Here is a 19,104-nt window from a genome sequence, read left to right as displayed (position 1 = left end):
TTGGCTAATTTCTGGGACCCCTCCAGGGGAATCCACAAACCCTGGGTACATTTAGAATCCTCAAGATGTTAGAAAACAAATGGCGCAAATTTGGCATGGATACCGTATGTGGACAAAAAGGTACTGGGGCCTAAGCGCAAACTACCCGAAATAGCAAAAAAAGGATTAGTACGGGGGGAAAGGTCTAGTAGTGAAGTTTTTAATACATTTCAAGACCACTCTATGAGAGGTCATTAGGCGAGTCAGTCCTTCTGGAAGGGTAGCAAACTAGAGGACATCCCTATGGCTGCTGATTGGCTAAACTCTGTTACCATTGCAAAACAGTATTGTACACCAATTGAGCACATGTCAGATTTGGTTTTGCGAAGCTACCAACATGCATAAGGGTAACATCTGATCTTGTAATGAAAGAGCGGTTCTCCTAATTATTATTCCAAGAGAATCTTAATTTTAATATAGATATGGAGGCTAACATTTTCTCAAACTCCCAAACCTGGAGTTAGATGAAATGTTTGGATAAGGACATAACAACTAAAAGAAGGTAAACAAAATGTAAAGTATTAATAATTTAACAATTTATATTATGTTCATTGAATATGTTCATGTGCTATTAGCTTTTGGGCATGTAATACAATTGACTTTAGCGGATGCACTAACATTCCTCTTTTATTTCAGATAATACCTTGGTGATCGACTCTACAAGGATTTCCACCACCTGGAAGATTCTGCGAGGTGAGTGTTTTTCTCTCCATGGTCTGCAATGCAGCTTCTTTGTTATTTGAGGAGTTTTTGCATTTTCCTGTTGCCCCTATACCATTCTGGTTCTTTGTGACGTATGATGAAGGAATTTGGACTGCATTTTAAAGAAGCAGAGTGTACTGTGAGAAGCCCTATTTTGGACCTGCAGTATTCCATCCTAGAACAGTTTTCTTTATGATGTAATACTGCAAAGTGGCTAGGTGGTGTTTGCCTTAAAGGAATATTGCATATTGTTAGCCTCTGTAACTTTTATGAAATTCAGATTCTCTTTGCGTAATAATTAGGAGAATCGCTATTCCGTACAATATAGATTTGTTGTGGGTGTCATTTACAATGTGTATTGCTAGTAGATATAATTCACAATGTAGTTTTCTTGTACTTACTCTTTACAATTTAGATTTCTTGTAGACATCATTTACAATTTAGATTTCTTGTAGACATCATTTACAATTTAGATTTCTTGTAGACATCATTTACAATTTAGATTTCTTGTAGACATCATTTACAATTTAGATTTCTTGAGGACGTCATTTACAATGTAGATTTCGTGTATATATTCTTTACAATGCAGATTTCTTGTAGACATTGTGTGGGCGCAGACAACGAGCACTGAAAGCAGGAAAGCAACACAATTGAGAACATGGCCTCTAGCGTGAGTCTGAAGGAAATGTACACAGAGTTATTTGACCCACGAAAGTTTCTCCAAACCTATTTAGAACAAGACGCTGACTATGTGGAAGATTCTATTAATCAAATGTTTCCTGCTTACCTGAAGATCTTATCATCATGTGAGTACTATCAGTGTTACTCCTCACCACATAATGTGTGGTTCATTTGTTACATTAAGTCAGCTATGCTTCAACTCACCCATAGTTAATGGACAACATTTTGATCCATGTACAAGAACAGTAGTGATGAAAAGAATTATTATTGTTTGAATTGAGTAATTCTGTTTGATATTTCAGATTATTTCATTCTGCTATCAAACTTAAGAAACCTTGTTTCAGATCTTGGCTTTGTTCAAGCTTAGGGCATTGAAGCGTTCTTTGAGACACATATGATTAGAATAATACTCTTTTTAATCAATTCATTATGTGCTGTAATATGCAAGTAATATGCAAGTAAGTATGTAATTTTCATACACATGCCCATACTTCATTCATTTTGGAAAAGTGTTTTCATCCGAAAAGCTTTCACGAAGGATTTACCAACACATTTCTGTGCTGAATTTGTGTTGTACCCACAACAAAGGGACAGTTAAGGCTTCCCTCCCAGAATGATGATGTAACTAAAATAGCAAGGTAAGTGATGTGTTCTGGTCTGGACCTTTGGCTCACAAGTGGGGTCTGAGATTGGAGTCCATGTAAATTCATGTCCTTCCCCTTCTCTTTGCATTTATTCACCTGCGCTCAAGCACTGAAGGAGGGTGCATCTCCAGCATATGTAGTTTACACACCTGCTGTCATGAAACAGCCAACCCATGCTCCTCTCTGCAGACATCGAAGTACAGTTTATTAGAATGCTTCTCTAGATGACAAGGTATCAAAAATACACTGTCAATCAACAGGTTTATTGAATGTTTAATTTCTGTCAAAACAATGTGTCCTGTGTATCAAAGCTGATGCAAATTACAGCACATGCAAGAAACGTTTATGCATGAGTATAATTTACACCTGCCTCACCATTCATAACTCTTCATACCTTATGTATGGGTGTACACGTTAGAGGTCACTCATGATGTCCACTAGTAAACATGTTTCCTATCCTGACCTTAGCATGTGTACTTTGTAAATCCATACCTGCATGCATTAGTATGGTCAGGAAAGTTCTAGAATTTGGCTTTTTGTTTGGATTAGATTTTTCAGTTTGCAAACAGATTATTTTCTTTTCTGTCTCTTCTCCTGAACACTCTGTGATTTTCACATAGTTTGATGCTGTTTGTCTCACTGATTGCAGCACTAAGCTCTTAATCATGCAGGAATATCTTTCACATGAGGTTTACCCAACAGCCCTTTTGCACACTTCTGGGATCATTCATGTCTAAATTAAGTGCAGAACTACATCCACATAGACCACATAGGAGTGAGTAGTTTGCAATGACATATATTGCAAGTGTTAGCACCTGTTTGACTCTTTTTCAATTTGAAGTACTTCATGCTACTTCAGAGGCATAAGACAGAAAACAATCATTTGTAACCCATTACCCTTGTGGATGGACAGTATTCCCTTGACGTAAAGAGAGACATGTTTACAAGGGGCTATCAATTACAGACCTGCAGAAAGAACTGCTGCTCTAGGGAGCCTCTAGATTTAGTAATATTGGGACAGGAGTCTGGCACTGAACCCAATTTATTTATTCATTTTTTCATTTTTTCAAGCATTTACGATTTTCAAAGAGGGACATGTCATGCACACTTTGAAGCCTTTTCTGTGAGTCCTGGAGCAGTCTGTGGTTACATGGCAGTATAATGTGTGTGTCCTGGTACAGACAGTGCTTGCAGGGCAGTTTCTATGTCTGTATCCCGGAGCAGTCAGTTTCTTGTGAGGGCAGGCAGTCGTTACAGGGCAGTATCCTGTGTGCCCCAGGGACAATCAGTGGTTATTGGGCAGTTTCCTGTAGGTTCCTAGGGCACATGGTGGTTAAAGGGAAGTAACATGTGTGCATCTTGGGACAGGCAGTGGTTACTCATCTGTTTCATGTGTGGGTTCTGGAGCAGACAGTGGCTACAATGTTGTAACCTGTCCATATCCTGGGGCAGTCAGTATTTACAGTGCAGTATCCAGTATGGGCCCTGGGGCAGGCCGTGGTTACTGAGCAGTACCTTGTGGACTCCTTCGGCAGTCAGTGTGTGCAGGGCACTATCATATGTGGGTCCTGGGACAGTCAGAGGCAGTGGTGTCCCAGGACCATTACACTGGTGCACTGCACTTGAATAGCCTGGCCACTCCCTTTAGGCGCTTGTCCCTCCAGGTGTCCGGGGAAGGGGCCCAAAGTCATACTCCTGAGGGTTAAGAGCTTTAGAAGCTTAGAGTACAGTAGGACAAGATATTTCTCAACAAACCTACTGTCTGTTTAAAAAAAACTTAATATTTTAAGTGACAAGACAAGAATAAGAGGGCATTCTCCAAACTTGTCAGCACTAATCAATCCAAAGATGCGTGGTATTTAGGCTAGGGATTTCGGCGCATCTTGGTGGAATCGCACAAAATATGGTATTTGAGAAGTATGTTAACGGTGCTCAAAGGTGTGAAGAATCACTAAACTCCACAATCACAAAGCCTGAGCTTTATAAAAAATATACTCCACTCCCAAGCACACGTTACGTGTTATAAATGGTATTCCCAATTAAATAAAGAAACATTGATTTTTAAAAAAACAAAGTGTAAACAGTTTCTTTTTGTTCTTTCTTTTCAAGCTTTTATTCTCTTTTTTTCCTACCCACAGCCGACACGTGTTTCGTCGCTAAAGTGCGTGATCCCACGACTTCATCAAGGCTGTATCTTTCAAAGTGTTGAGATTTGAAATGTGGTGATATTTCCAACCCACATTGGGGCTCCAAATTGTGTTGCGTTTCTCCAGAGATAAGTCAAGATCCAATTATCCTTTTCTATCCGAGTAGGATTCTTGAAATGCGGAGTACAGCACCCGAATAAGTACTGTCAGCTACCGAGTGCGATAGGAAGCTGACAGGACTAAATAATCATTCATGAGAGATGCTCAGACAGATGGACATGGGGGTGGACAGACACACAAACTAAAGAGTCATGTCTTCAGTTTTATTTTTTAAATTCACTAGATGTGATACCTTACGTAACTGAAGTCAGAGGGAGTTTTCCAAAAATGCAGTAGTTTGGACTCCTTATGTTTCTGAAGTGGAAGGGAGTGCTGAAGTTTGGCGGTGGCCACAGGGATCACTCTGCCTCCTAATCTGGGCATCTGCTGAGGAGGGGTGAACAGAAGGGATTGACTCTCTGAGCCCCAGCACTTGAATCTGTCAGCCAGAAAAGATGGGGTGTTTGACAAGATGATCCTATGAACTAGGAGGAGTGGACGAGGAAAATAGTTTATTGACATTGATAAAAATCTTGTAGGATATGAAGACCTTTTTCTACGGTGCGAGGAGTGAGAGCTGCGCTCTAACCTAGGATGTTTTGGAAAATACCAAATAGTGAAATTTATTTTAAAATAATTTGGTTACTTGGTGAAAAATTGATAGGTTTCAAGAACAATTTACACTGGTGTTTTAGGATACTTTGCCGTTTCTCATAAACCCAGTTACCGCACTTCTCACGTTTCCAAGAGGCACAATTGTTCACACTCAGCACACCAAGCTTTCAGAGTGGCCTTGCTATACAGACTCTGTTAAGTCCACAATGGAACTAAACGGAAATCCTCTGGCAGAATCAATCATTTCAGAGTTCCAGACTAAACAGTAAACTGCCTTCCTCCTCACGGGTCATGGGCAGAGCTGTCAGGGACAGTCTGACCCTGTGAGCTGCATGAAGTTGACTTTGAATTATGGAAAACAGACCCTGCTCCAGAATTTAGGAATAAATCCACTTCTCCTGTATCCTTAAAGTGAACTAGATATTAATATGAAATTATTCCCCAATGTCTGCCTGAAGTCGCACAGTAGCAAATGTTGCACTAGGAGAACCAAGGCACTCCATTTTTGAAGAGGACATGTGAGTTCTGCCTCAGCATACAACGCAAAATATACAATAGGCTTGGGGAAACAATCAATACATCTGCTGTTTCCCATTGTTTCAGTTAACAGTTGTCATTCACCTCCCTCAAGTGCATGGCAGTATTTGCCAATGGCCCCTAGTATATTTTGCTATTATATAAACAGTTATCAAAGGCTGTATAACCATGGTACTACAGAAGTGGCCTCAGACACTTGTGCAGTTCCTCCTGTCACACTGATAGCTCTGGTGCGCATGTAGTGCCAGTCCTATCTTGAGAGGGCATTCCCTCATTTGCATTAAGGCGTGGTTCAATGCAAATGAGGGAATCAGTACGTCTCTGCGCCCCTAACCCTATTACGGAAGCGAGAGTGTAGCAAACAAATATACCCTAAGGAGGAGCACTGACAGGGCTCCGCATAGAGGTGGGGCACTATCAGTGTGCCCCCTTTCCAGAGGGCAGCACTCTGAAGGGGGAAAAGGATCCGGTATCCCACATACACCCCCCTGTTGGTGAGTGCACTCACTGACTGCTCCCGCCTGCAGGGGAATATCTGTTCCCAATTTAATGTGCAGGTGTGTTGACGCCACTCGTATTTCACTGAATGTGCTGCCCTCAGAACAGCAGCGCCTTACTTGTAATTACATTCAAAGCACCTGCTAAAAGATGTACAGAAATGCAAACAGAAACAGTGCTCCAAGTCTTTGATAACAGTCAGATGTCATTTCACATTGTTGTATAATTCTGCTGTCAGTTCACAATATAATGTTTTACAACACCATCAAAACGCGCTTTTTGCCAATTCCATTATGTCCCAGTTGTCATACTTTGCCCCAGTTCTTTATAATTTGACCAGCCAACCACTGCATGGGCCATTGTAATTGCTTGGCGGCATAACAATACTTCTGTCAGGGGAGCATATCATTTATTAGGAGACACTTATTTTCTTCTGTTACACCATAGTAAGGCAGTTAAAAATGCCCTTAAGTCCTGAAAACATCTCTGAGTAATTAGAGTGTGGAGAGCAGCAGAAAAATATAGCAATCTGGGAAGCAACAGGATCTTTGAAATAGCTAATCCACCCACAGGGGAAAGCAGCAGCCCAGTTCACAATGGTAACAAGGACTTGGCGCTGGTCACTGCCTTTCTTGAGTCACATGACCATGGAAGTGGAGTAACCAGGAGTGCCCTTCATTGATCAGGAGGCAGTAACGTCATTAAGAATATTTTAAATTCATCCCAATTCACTTTCAAGACTGATCCAGCAGGAACATAAGATCAAGGGTGTGCACCTGCCTCGCAAGCCCAGTCTATTAACATAAAGAGCCTATGTAGGTTCAGGAAGGTGTTCTTGCCAGGTACAACCCCATTTGGTCATGTTTGTACTGCCAATATGAGTCAGTTGGCTAGTACATTCCCAAGTATCTTATAATATGAATTCAGAAGATACAGGGGTCAATAGGTCCCTACGAGTAAAGGGTTCCTGTCTGGCTTGGGCAAGACTACCAACACCACTTCTTTGAGAGAAGAGGGTAACTCTCCTTTTGCATAAGCCTCTGTATAAGTTTTGAGCAGGTGTCGGATCAGTTGGGCTCTATAAGTGGAATAAAACTCCAGAGTCTGCTTCCTGGGTCCTACCCTGTCCCATCTGCTTTCTTGCATCAGAAATCTCAGTTTCAGTTAATGAGGATTCCAATTCCACCAGTTGTGTGGGTTGAATGCAGGGGAGAGTCACTTCATCTAGAAAGGACTGTACTACAGGTAGATCCTCCCCTTGTAGAGCTTTATACAAGGAGGCCTAATACGAGTAAAAAGTGGTGTTGATGTCATCTGGGGCATTGATAATATGTCCTGTACCATCTCTAATAGCCATGATTGGATTCCTGGGTGAATCGGAACAAAGCAGCCATGCCAGTAGCCTACCAGCCTTGTTGCCCTCGGCATTTCTTCCAGCCAAGTGTGCTCTGTAATCTAGGGCTCCCCGCTTTTCTAGAGTGGTTTTATATGCTAGTCTGGCCTGAGCTAGTGGAGCCCTCGTTTTCCTGAAAATAAGAGGTTAAAATATCTGAGAGAGTAGACCACAGTGGCGTGTCACAGAGTACCTCCAAAGGTAGACACCATGTTGGCATTTTGGGCTTGCTTCTCCCTAGGTCAACTGCAGTTATAAAAGGCAATTATGTGAGCAAGTACGTCCAATGTATTCACCCACGCCACCCTGCGAAGGGCATCCTGTGAGAAAGAAAGTATATCAATCCTAGTGTGTAAATCATGTAGCCGCAAGTGTTATGAGAATTCCCCAGTCTCCAATTGCAGACTGTGCCAAGCATTCTTGACCTGAGTATTAGTAGTCCATCTCTATAACTGTTGTGAGAGAGATATCGATTGTGCTCCTGACATTCGGGGCCAGGAGAGGTTGTTGTTTAGGTCTGGGGTACAGTTAAAGTTCCCTCCCAAATAAGTGAATGCTGCTGCGTTACACATCAGCGTTAGGGCCAAAGATTGCAGAAAGGGAGCTTGATTAGCATTAGGTGCATAAAGCGATATTAGTGAATGTGGGAGACTATACAGTAAGTCTTTCAGCATTACTTAACAGCCCTCTGGGTCAAATTGAATATGCTAAACTTCTAGGGTCAACCCAGAGCCACCCACATCAATGCTCCCTTGGTATAACTGGAGTATGTGGTTTCTATCAACATCCCCCTCCAACCTGCATATAGATACCAGAGTTGATGACATAGGTGTGTCACCTGAAGGACTGCCCTCCTGCACATGCAGCACATCTAATCTTCCACTAATATATAAGAAACATTCACACTGTGAATACAATAGAAATAACAGCAAAAATGCTCAAATCCCATTCCAATGCCAGTACAACTACGGGTGGCCAACAGTTGGCACTATAATGCAATACTAACAACCTCAGGTTTCAGGTTCCAGGTTCAGGTTTTAAAGTCTTTATTTCGATATCAAAATCATAAAAGACAATATTTAAAACACATTTCATTGTAATTACATTATTCCTTTAAAAAACACTAACGCCATTGTTTTAAAAGGTTATTAAACATACAGAAATACAAGACAAACCTGACCATAGCATATTAAAATTTATAGAACAGACGAAAAATACAGGAGACATACCTCGGACTATATACAATTTTACAAAATTAGTTAGGGTTGATGTAATTGATCCTTTACATAAGAATTAGGAGGCCCTGTTAGTTTGTCTGCTTCTTGCCCTAATAAACCAAGCCCACCCTAGGAACTTGGCAACACTCACCACAAACTTCTCTGAGGTATTTGTTTTTAAAACCTGAATAGCCTCAGAGGACCTTCTACAAGGGAGATGCTGGAACAGAGGTTTTAGCCATTTTGTACGGGGCACAGAATAGAGCGAGCAAGCAAACAGGAAATGACCCTCAGTTTCTTTGTAGCTTGTACAGCAACTACAAAATTCAGTTGTTCCATTAGCCCATTTTTTAGTAAAAGAGTTCAATGGCAATGATCCTACCCGAAACTGATGATAAAGCTTCTTGTCCAGCTGTTTGGTGATAATATCCCAATAGATCTCACGGGAGGGATCCAGCTTATGAGTCAAGAACCTCCCCGTGAGACCCGCGGAGCTGGAGGCAGTAATTAATGATGAACGGGCCGAGGCCCAGTACAGTGCCTTGAAATCCTGTTTGGATGGGAAAGCATTAGTGCTCGGGGAAATCCACAGATGTTCTAAACCCATTTCACTCAAGATGGTTCTTACACTTTTTAGCCAGGGGATCCTCCCCGATCCCCCAATTGACCTGATTTCGGCCAGTTCCCTAGCAAAAAGGGTAAGGTCAGGGGATGTCCATATGCGCCTCCAAAAGGCCACCAATCTAAATCTAGCCATCTCATTGATAGGGTTACATCCCATATCCAAACATAAGGGTATAGAAGGTGAAGATTGGGGTAACCCAATCAAGCCCCTTAGGAACATACACTGGGTTCTGAATAGGCTGGAGAGATCAGTATAACCCCAGAGGTCAGCACCATATAAAATTGCGGTGTTGATCTTAGTGTCATTTGTGCTTGTTTTTATCTTTCTTAGTCTTTGCCCGTGTTAAGCGTTTTTGACTGTAATTTGTGCTTGTTTTCTTAGTTTCTGGCCGTCCTCCGTCCTGTTTCCCGCCTCCCTCGCCGCCCCCCGCTTCCCGCCACCACCGCCGACCCCGCCCCTTTTTTCCTTCTGTTCCCTCCCCGCTCCCGCCTCCCAGCTGCCCCGCCCACCCGCGCACTTGGCCTTAAATGGCGACCGTGCGACACAGGTGAGTGTGACCCACTTGTGGGACACCCCCGCGCCGCACGGCCACCAGCTGCTGCGTGTGCCCCTTTGCTGTGCCCTCTGCCTCGCTGCCTGCCTCGCTGCCGGCTGACCCTGCTGTCGTTTGCTCTGTTCTGTTTTGCCATTCATTTGTGCTTGTTTTTATTGTTCTTAGTTTCTGCCCGTGTAAAGCGCTTTTTGAGTGTCATTTGTGCTTGTTTTTATCTTTCTTAGTCTTTGCCCGTGTTAAGCGTTTTTGACTGTAATTTGTGCTTGTTTTCTTAGTTTCTGGCCGTCCTCCGTCCTGTTTCCCGCCTCCCTCGCCGCCCCCTGCTTCCCGCCACCACCGCCGACCCCGCCCCTTTTTTCTTTCTGTTCCCTCCCCGCTCCCGCCTCCCAGCTGCCCCGCCCACCCGCGCACTTCGCCTTAAATGGCGACCGTGCGAACGTGCAGCGTTGACGCGCAGCGGGCGCGCCGATTGTGCGCCGAAGGCGCGCCAAAGGTAAGCCCGTCTGCGCCCGTCCGCGACCGGATCGCGACCAGCGCCAGGACCCCTGGCCCCCACCGACGGAAGCCGACCCGACGAACCTACACCGCCGCCGATCTCATCGCACTCAACACCGGCCGCATCCCAGGATGTCATCGAGCCGCCCCGAAGCACACCCACGGACCCTTCAGCTGCCACGCCTGCAAGTTCACCTGCATCCGGACCTTCCCTGCACCCACCAAGCCGAACACCAGCAGCAACCACCTCAAGTGCATCCTGCTCAACACCCGCTCCGTCCACAGACACGCCGTAGAACTCTGGAACCTCCTCGACACCACCGCCCCTGACGTTGCCTTCCTCACCGAGACCTGGATGAACGCCTCCTCAGCCCCCGACATCGCCATCGCCATCCCAGAGGGCTACAAGATCATCCGGAGGGAGCGCACCGCCAACCAGACGGGAGGAGGCATCGCCATCATCCACAGAGACACCATCCGCATCACAACCAACACCGATGACACCCTAACCACCGCTGAACACCTGCACTTCCAGATCCACACCAACCCGAACACCACCCTCAGAGGCACCCTGATCTACCGACCCCCGGGGCCACGCACACGATTCAGCGAGGACATCGCCAACTTCGTCAGCCCGCATGCCCTCCCCTCCGCCCACTACATCCTCCTGGGGGACCTCAACTTCCACCTGGAGAACAACAGCGACCGCAACACCATCAGCCTGCTCGACAACCTCGCCAACCTCGGACTCAAGCAGCTGGTGTCCACCCCCACCCACCTCGCCGGACACACACTCGACGCCGTCTTCTCATCCAGCAAAGACGTCACCTTCAGCCACGCAACAGTACTCCACTGGACGGACCACAGCTGCGTCCACTTCACCTTCAGAAGAACGACGATCCACCACCACCAGCAACAGGTTGCCCGAAGAAGCTGGAACAAGATCACAGCCGACCAGCTCACCGCTTCCCTGAGCCAGCACCCTCCCGCCAGCTCAGCGAACCCCAGCCAGGCCGCTGACAACCTCACGAAGTGGATCAACAACTGCGCGGACGAACTCGCCCCTCTGCGAACCCCACCCAGCAGACCCTGCAGCAGAAAAACACCATGGTTCACCGATGAACTCAAGAGCTCCAAGAAGAACTGTCGAGCCCTCGAGAAAGTCTGGAGAAGGGAACCAACTACGGACAACATGACCACCCTCAAGCTCGCCACCCGGAAACACCACCAACTGAACCGCGCCACCAAGAAAAATACATACAAGGACCGACTGGACAACAACGCACACAACTGCAAGGAACTCTTCAACATCGTGAAAGAGCTCTCCAACCCCAACGCCGGAAACAATGACATCACCCCGTCGCAAGACCTCTGCAACTCCCTCGCGTCCTACTTCCACAACAAGATCACGGACATACACAACAGCTTCAGCAACCAACCAACGCAAGCCACAACCGCAACAACGCCACCCACCACCACCCTCCGCACCTGGGCTCCGATCAGCACCGAAGACACCATCCGCACAATGAACTCCATCCATTCCGGATCTCCGACTGACCCCTGCCCTCACCACGTCTTCAACAAGGCCGACGCTGTCATCGCACCCCACCTGCGGGACATCATCAACACCTCCTTCGACACCGCCACCTTCCCTGAGAGCTGGAAGCACGCCGAACTCAGCGCTCTTCTCAAGAAACCCACAGCAGACCCCACCGACCTCAAGAACTACCGTCCCATCTCGCTCCTCCCGTTCCCGGCCAAAGTCTTCGAGAAGACCGTCAACAAACAGCTGGCCGCCTTCCTCGAGACGAATGGATCCCTCGACCCCTCACAGTCGGGCTTCCGAGCGAACCACAGCACCGAGACCGCCCTCATCGCTGCCACCGACGACATTCGAACTCTGATGGACAACGGAGAAACAGCGGCCCTCATCCTCCTGGACCTCTCCGCGGCTTTCGACACTGTCTGCCACCGCACCCTAGTACAGCGCCTCGGCAACATCGGAATCCAGGACAAGGCACTGGAATGGATCACCTCCTTCCTCGACGGAAGAACACAGAGAGTCCGCCTACCACCGTACAAGTCAGAGGCCACCAAAGTCATCTGCGGCGTCCCTCAAGGATCCTCACTGAGCCCCACCCTCTTCAACGTCTACATGAGCCCCCTCGCGGCCATCGCACGCCAACACAACCTCAACATAATCTCCTACGCCGACGACACCCAGCTGATCCTCTCCCTGACCAACGACCCCGCCACCGCCAGAGCCAACCTGCACGAAGGGATGAGAGATGTAGCCGAATGGATGACGACCAGCTGCCTGAAACTGAACTCGGACAAGACGGAGGTCCTTATCCTGGGCTCCTCGCCCTCCGCCTGGGACGACTCCTGGTGGCCCCCCGCCCTGGGCACCGCACCCAAACCGACGGACCACGCACGCAACCTGGGCTTCATCCTGGACTCCTCCCTCTCCATGACCAGACAAGTAAACGCCGTCTCCTCGTCCTGCTTCAACATCCTGCGCATGCTACGTAAGATCTTCTGGTGGATCCCCACCGAGACGAGGCAGACGGTCACCCAGGCCCTCGTCACCAGCCGACTGGACTACGGCAACGCCCTCTACGCCGGAACCACCGCCAAGCTCCAGAAGAGACTCCAGCGGATCCAGAACGCCTCGGCCAGACTCATCCTCGACATCCCCCGACGCAGCCACATCTCCGGACACCTGAGAGATCTGCACTGGCTCCCGATCAACAAGAGAATCACCTTCCGTCTCCTCACCCACGCGCACAAAGCCCTACACGACCAAGGCCCGAGCTACCTCAACAACCGGATCAACTTCTACACTCCCAAGCGCCTCCTCAGATCAACCAACCACGCCCTCGCCGCCGTCCCCCGCATCCGAAGAGCGAGAACAGGAGGAAGGTCCTTCTCCTACCTGGCCGCCAAGACCTGGAACTCACTCCCGACCGACCTGCGCCTGACCCAAGACCACCTCTCCTTCAGGAAGAAGCTCAAGACCTGGCTGTTCGAGCAGTAACGGCACCCCCCTCCCACCCAGCGCCTTGAGACCCTACGGGTGAGTAGTGCGCTCTATAAATGACCTGATTGATTGATTGAGTGTCATAGATTTTTAACGCTGGGGAGACCCGTTTGGTGATTGATCTCCTTTGCTCACTCAGAAGACAACCAGTGAGTCGAGCAAACTTAAGCTGTTGAGCGTCAACCTGATCTTTCCAACCCAGGCGGCGGTCCAGGGTGACCCCCAGATACGTCATGGTTTCGACTTGTTCCAGATTAACTCCACTCAGACTTACGGAGCTCCGGACAAAATGCCTCCTGCTGAGGACCATAAACTTAGTTTTACCAACGTTTACCTTAAGGTCATTAATGACACAGAACTCCTCAAAGCGGTCCAGCGCCCGCTGGAGTCCGCTACGTGTTTTCGGGAGGAGCAGAGTGTCATCAGCAAAGATAAGCATTGGAAACTTCAACCCTGCCAACGAAGGGGCGTCTGTTGGGGTGTCTGCAAAGAACTTGACCACTTGATCAATGAACAGCAGGAAGAGTGTTGGGGCCAGGACGCAGCCCTGGCGGACACCACGGGTCACGGGAAAAGGTTTAGATACTTGTCCCTGGCCTCCCCATTTCACCCTAGCATAATTGTCCTCATGCATTTTAACTATCAGTTCAAGAAGTTCCCTTGGTAGGCCCAAGTCCCTCAGGACGCACCACAGTTTAACCCTCGGCACAAGATCGAAAGCAGACTTCAGATCAATAAAAGCGGCGAAGATGGTACCACCGCCGAGCAGAACCACCTTCCAGTATATCAGACAAAATCTGAACACCTGATCAATGGTGCTTGTTCCAGATCTGAAGCCTGCTTGCATGGGAGAGAGGATGTCCTCTAGTTCAATCCAACCTTGCACCCTGCTTAGAACCACGCGTGCAATAATTTTTTGGAAGGAGTCGATAAGGCTAATCGGGCGATAATTGCCCGGATTAGACCTATCGCCTTTTTTGTGGATAGGGAGTATCTCCGCGCCCTTCCACGACCTAGGGATTCTTGCCCCATTAGCTATGGCATTGGCGATCTTTGTTATGAAGGGCACCCAAAGAGTGGGGTTGGCTTTGAACAGGTCTACAGGGATTAAGTCCATACCGGGTGCTTTTCCCCGCTGGGACAAACCAAGTGCTAACTCTACCTCGGTTTCTGTGAATATAAGTCTCTCTCCGCGAATGGGTGGCAATAGTACCTCATTCAAATTAAAAGGAGATTCGGATGTTTCCGCACAGAATTGGGCCGAATAGTGTCTCACCCAGGCTTCTGGGGAGACATGGTTCATGGGGGTACGCGAGTCGGAATCCCTACCCCATTTCACTAAATTCCAGAACTTAAGCTGGTTATTTGAGGTAGAGGCATCCAGGAGATCAGACCAATACATATCCTCCCACTCACGTTTGGCTTCCCACTGGGCTTTCCTGTATTGCACCCTTGCTGCCTTAACCGCACAAATATTACGGGACTTAACCTCTTTAACAAGATGTTTATGGGCCTCCCTGCACTTTTTGTTATACCATTTCTGGCGAGTGGCATTCTGTTTAACAATACCCCTCTGACCTGGTAGGGAAAGAAGGAATTTGAGCTCGTGAAAACAGCGCTCATAGAGGTCGATAACAGTATTTGCAGATCCGCCCCCCTGCAAGTCCTCGCGCATAATGTCGCCTAATGAGTTAGAAACCACAATCTCAACACACTCCTGAAGGGTCTCATCCCCCGCTAGCCTAGACCATTTTAACCTTCTGCGGTCATTGGTCAAGAAAACGTCCCCTGTCCGGGTTGTCTCGGGTTCTTTTAATCTCTGCATCCCTGGAAACATTAATTTAAGTGAAAGGGGGTTATGGTCGCTTTCTGGACGAGGTACAACTTCCATATCCACCAGCTGCGGCCAAAATTCCAATTTCAGCAGGAAATAATCAATCCTGCTTTTCCTCAAACCATTATCAAAGGTGTAGTTAGCACCCAGATCGGATTTTGACCGACCATTTATAGCCCTGAACCCCCAGGTAAGGCACAGAGCCATCCAATTCAACGCGGCCTCAGTAGCTTTAACAGATTTGTTTGCCAATAGATCTGGGATATTCCAGGCTGCGTCTTCTGCAGAGCCCCAGCTGTCACCGGCTACATATAGCAGCTCAAAGGTGCAGTTAAAATCTCCTGCCAGGAGGACAAAATCTTCTCTAGCCTGTCCTGCGAGAAGGTGGTCCAATATGTCCAACACAGCAGGGCAACGGCCCCCTGGAAGCCCACGTGCGTATACATTAATAATATTCATGTCCCGGTGGCCCTCTTTGCTCAATTTAATTACCAGGAGGTCCGGATTATTTACAGATATTTCAGATGGATGATATCCAGATGACTGTTTCACCCAGATCAACAGACCCCCAGAAGCACGCCCTTTGGCACCCTTTATGGCTGGTTTGAAAAAATTTACAAAACCTACTCTATGTACTGGATCAGGTGCCCAGGTTTCCTGCAGCAGAATGATATCAAAACTGTCCACAAAGTCCAACCAATCTTCTGATTTCAGGCTGCCCCTAACCCCTGCAACATTCCAAGACAGTATATTAAGTGTATCCAATGGGAGGACTATTGAAGAAATCAATCGTACTGGCACAACGGGGGACAGTACTATACCTCCCCTTGGCCCAGCTGTGTTGCATGAGACCACCCCTGGAGGACTCACCAAAGCTCTAGTTGGTATCACCTCCGATGAACCTGCCTCTTCGGCTCTGAACTCAATAGAGCTGAGTACAGGTTTCAGAACGTGTAGTGGGCCCTCCAAGGGTGTATCAGCAACAGCGTGAGTTGTATGTAAATTAATAATGGGAAGCTTGGTTACATGTCTTGAAACATGGCCTGTTAGTTCAGAAGGGACAACATTTTCTACACAAACTTCTAATGAGGTAGGGGCAGAGAACACAGGCAAACGGGTTGATTCGGGATAATTAGCTGGCGCATTGTCCCTCCGAAGTCAATCGACCTCGTCGAGGCAACCAAATCTATTTGAGGTGGGAACCCCTTCCCACCAACCATTTTGACCTTGCCAACCTTCCCTTTGTCCACCCCATGTAGTATTGTGGACTGTAGACCAATTCCCTCCTGGGTTTATATGTGGTCGTGGGGGGTAAAAGAAGGTGAGTGGCTTAACAGTAATACCAGAGTTATCGCCCCGTACTTTCCAAGAACATAGATGATGGGCTGTCTTTGGATCTGCAAAGGAAATAACAATGCAGTCACCCGGGATAGACTTGAATGACGGGCCTACCCAGGGAACCCTATGAACCATTAAGATGTTTACTTCTAAGATTGTTCGGTAGTTGTCTATTTACGTTAAGCCAATGAATAGCCTTGTTCTTTAACGAACAATGATCCTCTTGAGACCAAGGCTCCAAAGCAGGCACGCCTGCCAACACAACTACATAAGACCTGGCATCAGGGGGTAAATCAATATAGCCTCCTCGAAAATTAAATCTATTACCATCTCTAAATCCATTGGAGTAGGTGCGTGGGTTTACGCTCTTATTTGTATGCTGGGCACCAGCCTGGTGGCTCATTTTAATGGGTGCTTTGTTTTGTAGGGGGCCGGGGGTTGGGGCGATAGAGTGGGGGTTAGTGACCGATGGGTTGCGGACCTTTGTGTGGGGTTTTGGTATGGGTTTAGGGTTGGGCGGGGGTAAGGCCGATGTAAGTTCCGCTGGGGCCTGTGGGATACTCTCAACACCCAATAGGGTAGTTGCCTCCATCTGCTTTAAGCCAAGACTAGCTAGAGTTACAATGGTCTTGTCCATTTCTAATAGATTATTCTCAATTCGTGAGAGTCGGAGTTCCAGGGGGGAAAGAAGCCTTTTCAAAGTATCCCATACAATTTTAAGGAACTCTTCATCACCCCCCTGTAGCTTACCAGACTCGCCTAGCACTTCCTCAGGGGCTCCTTCTACTAAGATCGGGAGTGATTCCCCCATTGTTGTGTCTGGGTCTGTGCTATCTATACTGGTACCAGTGACCGCACCAGTAGGGCAAGCTTTAGCCAGCGGGGCACTAGTACCTGCTCTATTTAAGGCCAAGAGGCGGCGATTATTAAAGAAATGTGCCCTCGCAATTTTGGCCTTTTTACGAGCATAAACTGATCTGGCAAGACGTTTTCTTATAAGTGCAGCATCCTTTTTGTTAACACTAGCTTGCTGCTTTGACGTATCTAATTGTTTGGAAATTCCTAGGTTTAAACATTGGGTTTTTAACATCAAAGTCTGCGGGGGCTTAGGAGATGTCGGCAATGGAATTGGTTGGGGGTCAGGTGGAGGGATTGATGGTGGGGGATGAATAGCTGCCTGTACTATCAAGGGCCGTGGGCCAGACAAGCGTTCAGGGGTTTTGGCCGAGGCAATATTGCCTAAGGATGATTTTTTGGTAAATGCCATGTCCTGGGATAGTCTTCGCGCTGCCTCGAGCTCGAGTGACACTCTATGCTGCATTTTAGTGATTTCGTTGTCAATGGCTATATTGGTCTTGACGATGAAATCATCGAGTGTCCCGTTTGGTTTTAGCCCACCCATTGCAGTTTTGCAACGGGTACCCCGTGAACACATGTTAGAATATATATAAGATAAAAGTGATTAACACCAGTACATGTGCTCACAGTTTGGTCCAGAGGGGTGGCCCAGTCCAGTCTCTCAAGTCCTCGAACGGCCTCAAACGGCCCGCTCTTTGCCCGGTCTTCGCCCCGAGCTGCGTCCCGCGCTGCGGGAGTGTGAGCCCTGGATATAGGTGGCGTCAGAGCGGTGGGCGTGCCAGCAGGGAGAGCGGACCGGAAGATGTCAGGAGGTCACGCAGGGACTCCTGGTCAGTGGAGTCCCCGCTACGCTCGCAGCCCCGCTGGTACTCACAGCCCTGACCGCAGGTACTCCCGCTGCCTCCTCTGCCGCGGTCTGGTGTCAAGCGCCTCTCACTTGCAGGCGATGCGGCACCCGCGAAGCGGGTGCGGCGAGGTGCAGGTCCAGGAACAAAGAGAACAAGAGACAAGTGCTTCAAAGTGCTTCCGTGCTTTCACTGCGTGCACAATCCCGACAAGAGCTGTGGAGAAGGGTTTTTGAGGATCCGCAGGTGAGCGGTGGGCGTGCCAGCAGGGAGAGCGGACCGGAAGATGTCAGGAGGTCACGCAGGGACTCCTGGTCAGTGGAGTCCCCGCTACGCTCGCAGCCCCGCTGGTACTCACAGCCCTGACCGCAGGTACTCCCGCTGCCTCCTCTGCCGCGGTCTGGTGTCAAGCGCCTCTCACTTGCAGGCGCTGCGGCACCCGCGAAGCGGGTGCGGCGAGGTGCAGGTCCAGGAACAAAGAGAACAAGAGGCAAGTGCTTCAAAGTGCTTCCGTGCTTTCACTGCGTGCAAAATCCCGACAAGAGCTGTGGAGAAGGGTTTTTGAGGATCCGCAGGTGAGTGGTGGGCGTGCCAGCAGGGAGAGCGGACCGGAAGATGTCAGGAGGTCACGCAGGGACTCCTGGTCAGTGGAGTCCCCGCTACGCTCACAGCCCCGCTGGTACTCACAGCCCTGACCGCAGGTACTCCCGCTGCCTCCTCTGCCGCGGTCTGGTGTCAAGCGCCTCTCACTTGCAGGCGCTGCGGCACCCACGAAGCGGGTGCGGCGAGGTGCAGGTCCAGGAACAAAGAGAACAAGAGGCAAGTGCTTCAAAGTGCTTCCGTGCTTTCACTGCGTGCACAATCACGACAAGAGCTGTGGAGAAGGGTTTTTGAGGATTCCCAGGTGAGCGGTGGGTGTGCCAGCAGGGAGAGCGGACCGGAAG

The 19,104-nt window shown here is 48.2% G+C and overlaps 1 protein-coding gene across 1 annotated transcript in view; it reads left to right on the top strand.

The window, feature by feature from the left end:
• The first annotated feature begins 1,364 nt into the window (after positions 1-1,364).
• LOC144752126 (nicotinamide N-methyltransferase-like) overlaps positions 1,365-19,104 on the top strand; it is a 44,186-nt gene continuing 26,446 nt past the window's right edge. The window contains exon 1 of the mRNA XM_078640071.1: positions 1,365-1,547. Coding sequence (XP_078496197.1) covers positions 1,400-1,547 — 148 coding nt within the window. The 5' untranslated portion in view covers positions 1,365-1,399. The remainder of the gene's footprint in view (positions 1,548-19,104) is intronic.

Source organism: Lissotriton helveticus, chromosome 4_2 (assembly GCF_964261635.1).
Source record: "Lissotriton helveticus chromosome 4_2, aLisHel1.1, whole genome shotgun sequence".
Classification (NCBI taxonomy): Eukaryota; Metazoa; Chordata; class Amphibia; order Caudata; family Salamandridae; genus Lissotriton; species Lissotriton helveticus.
This window is presented reverse-complemented; position numbering and strand designations above follow the sequence as displayed.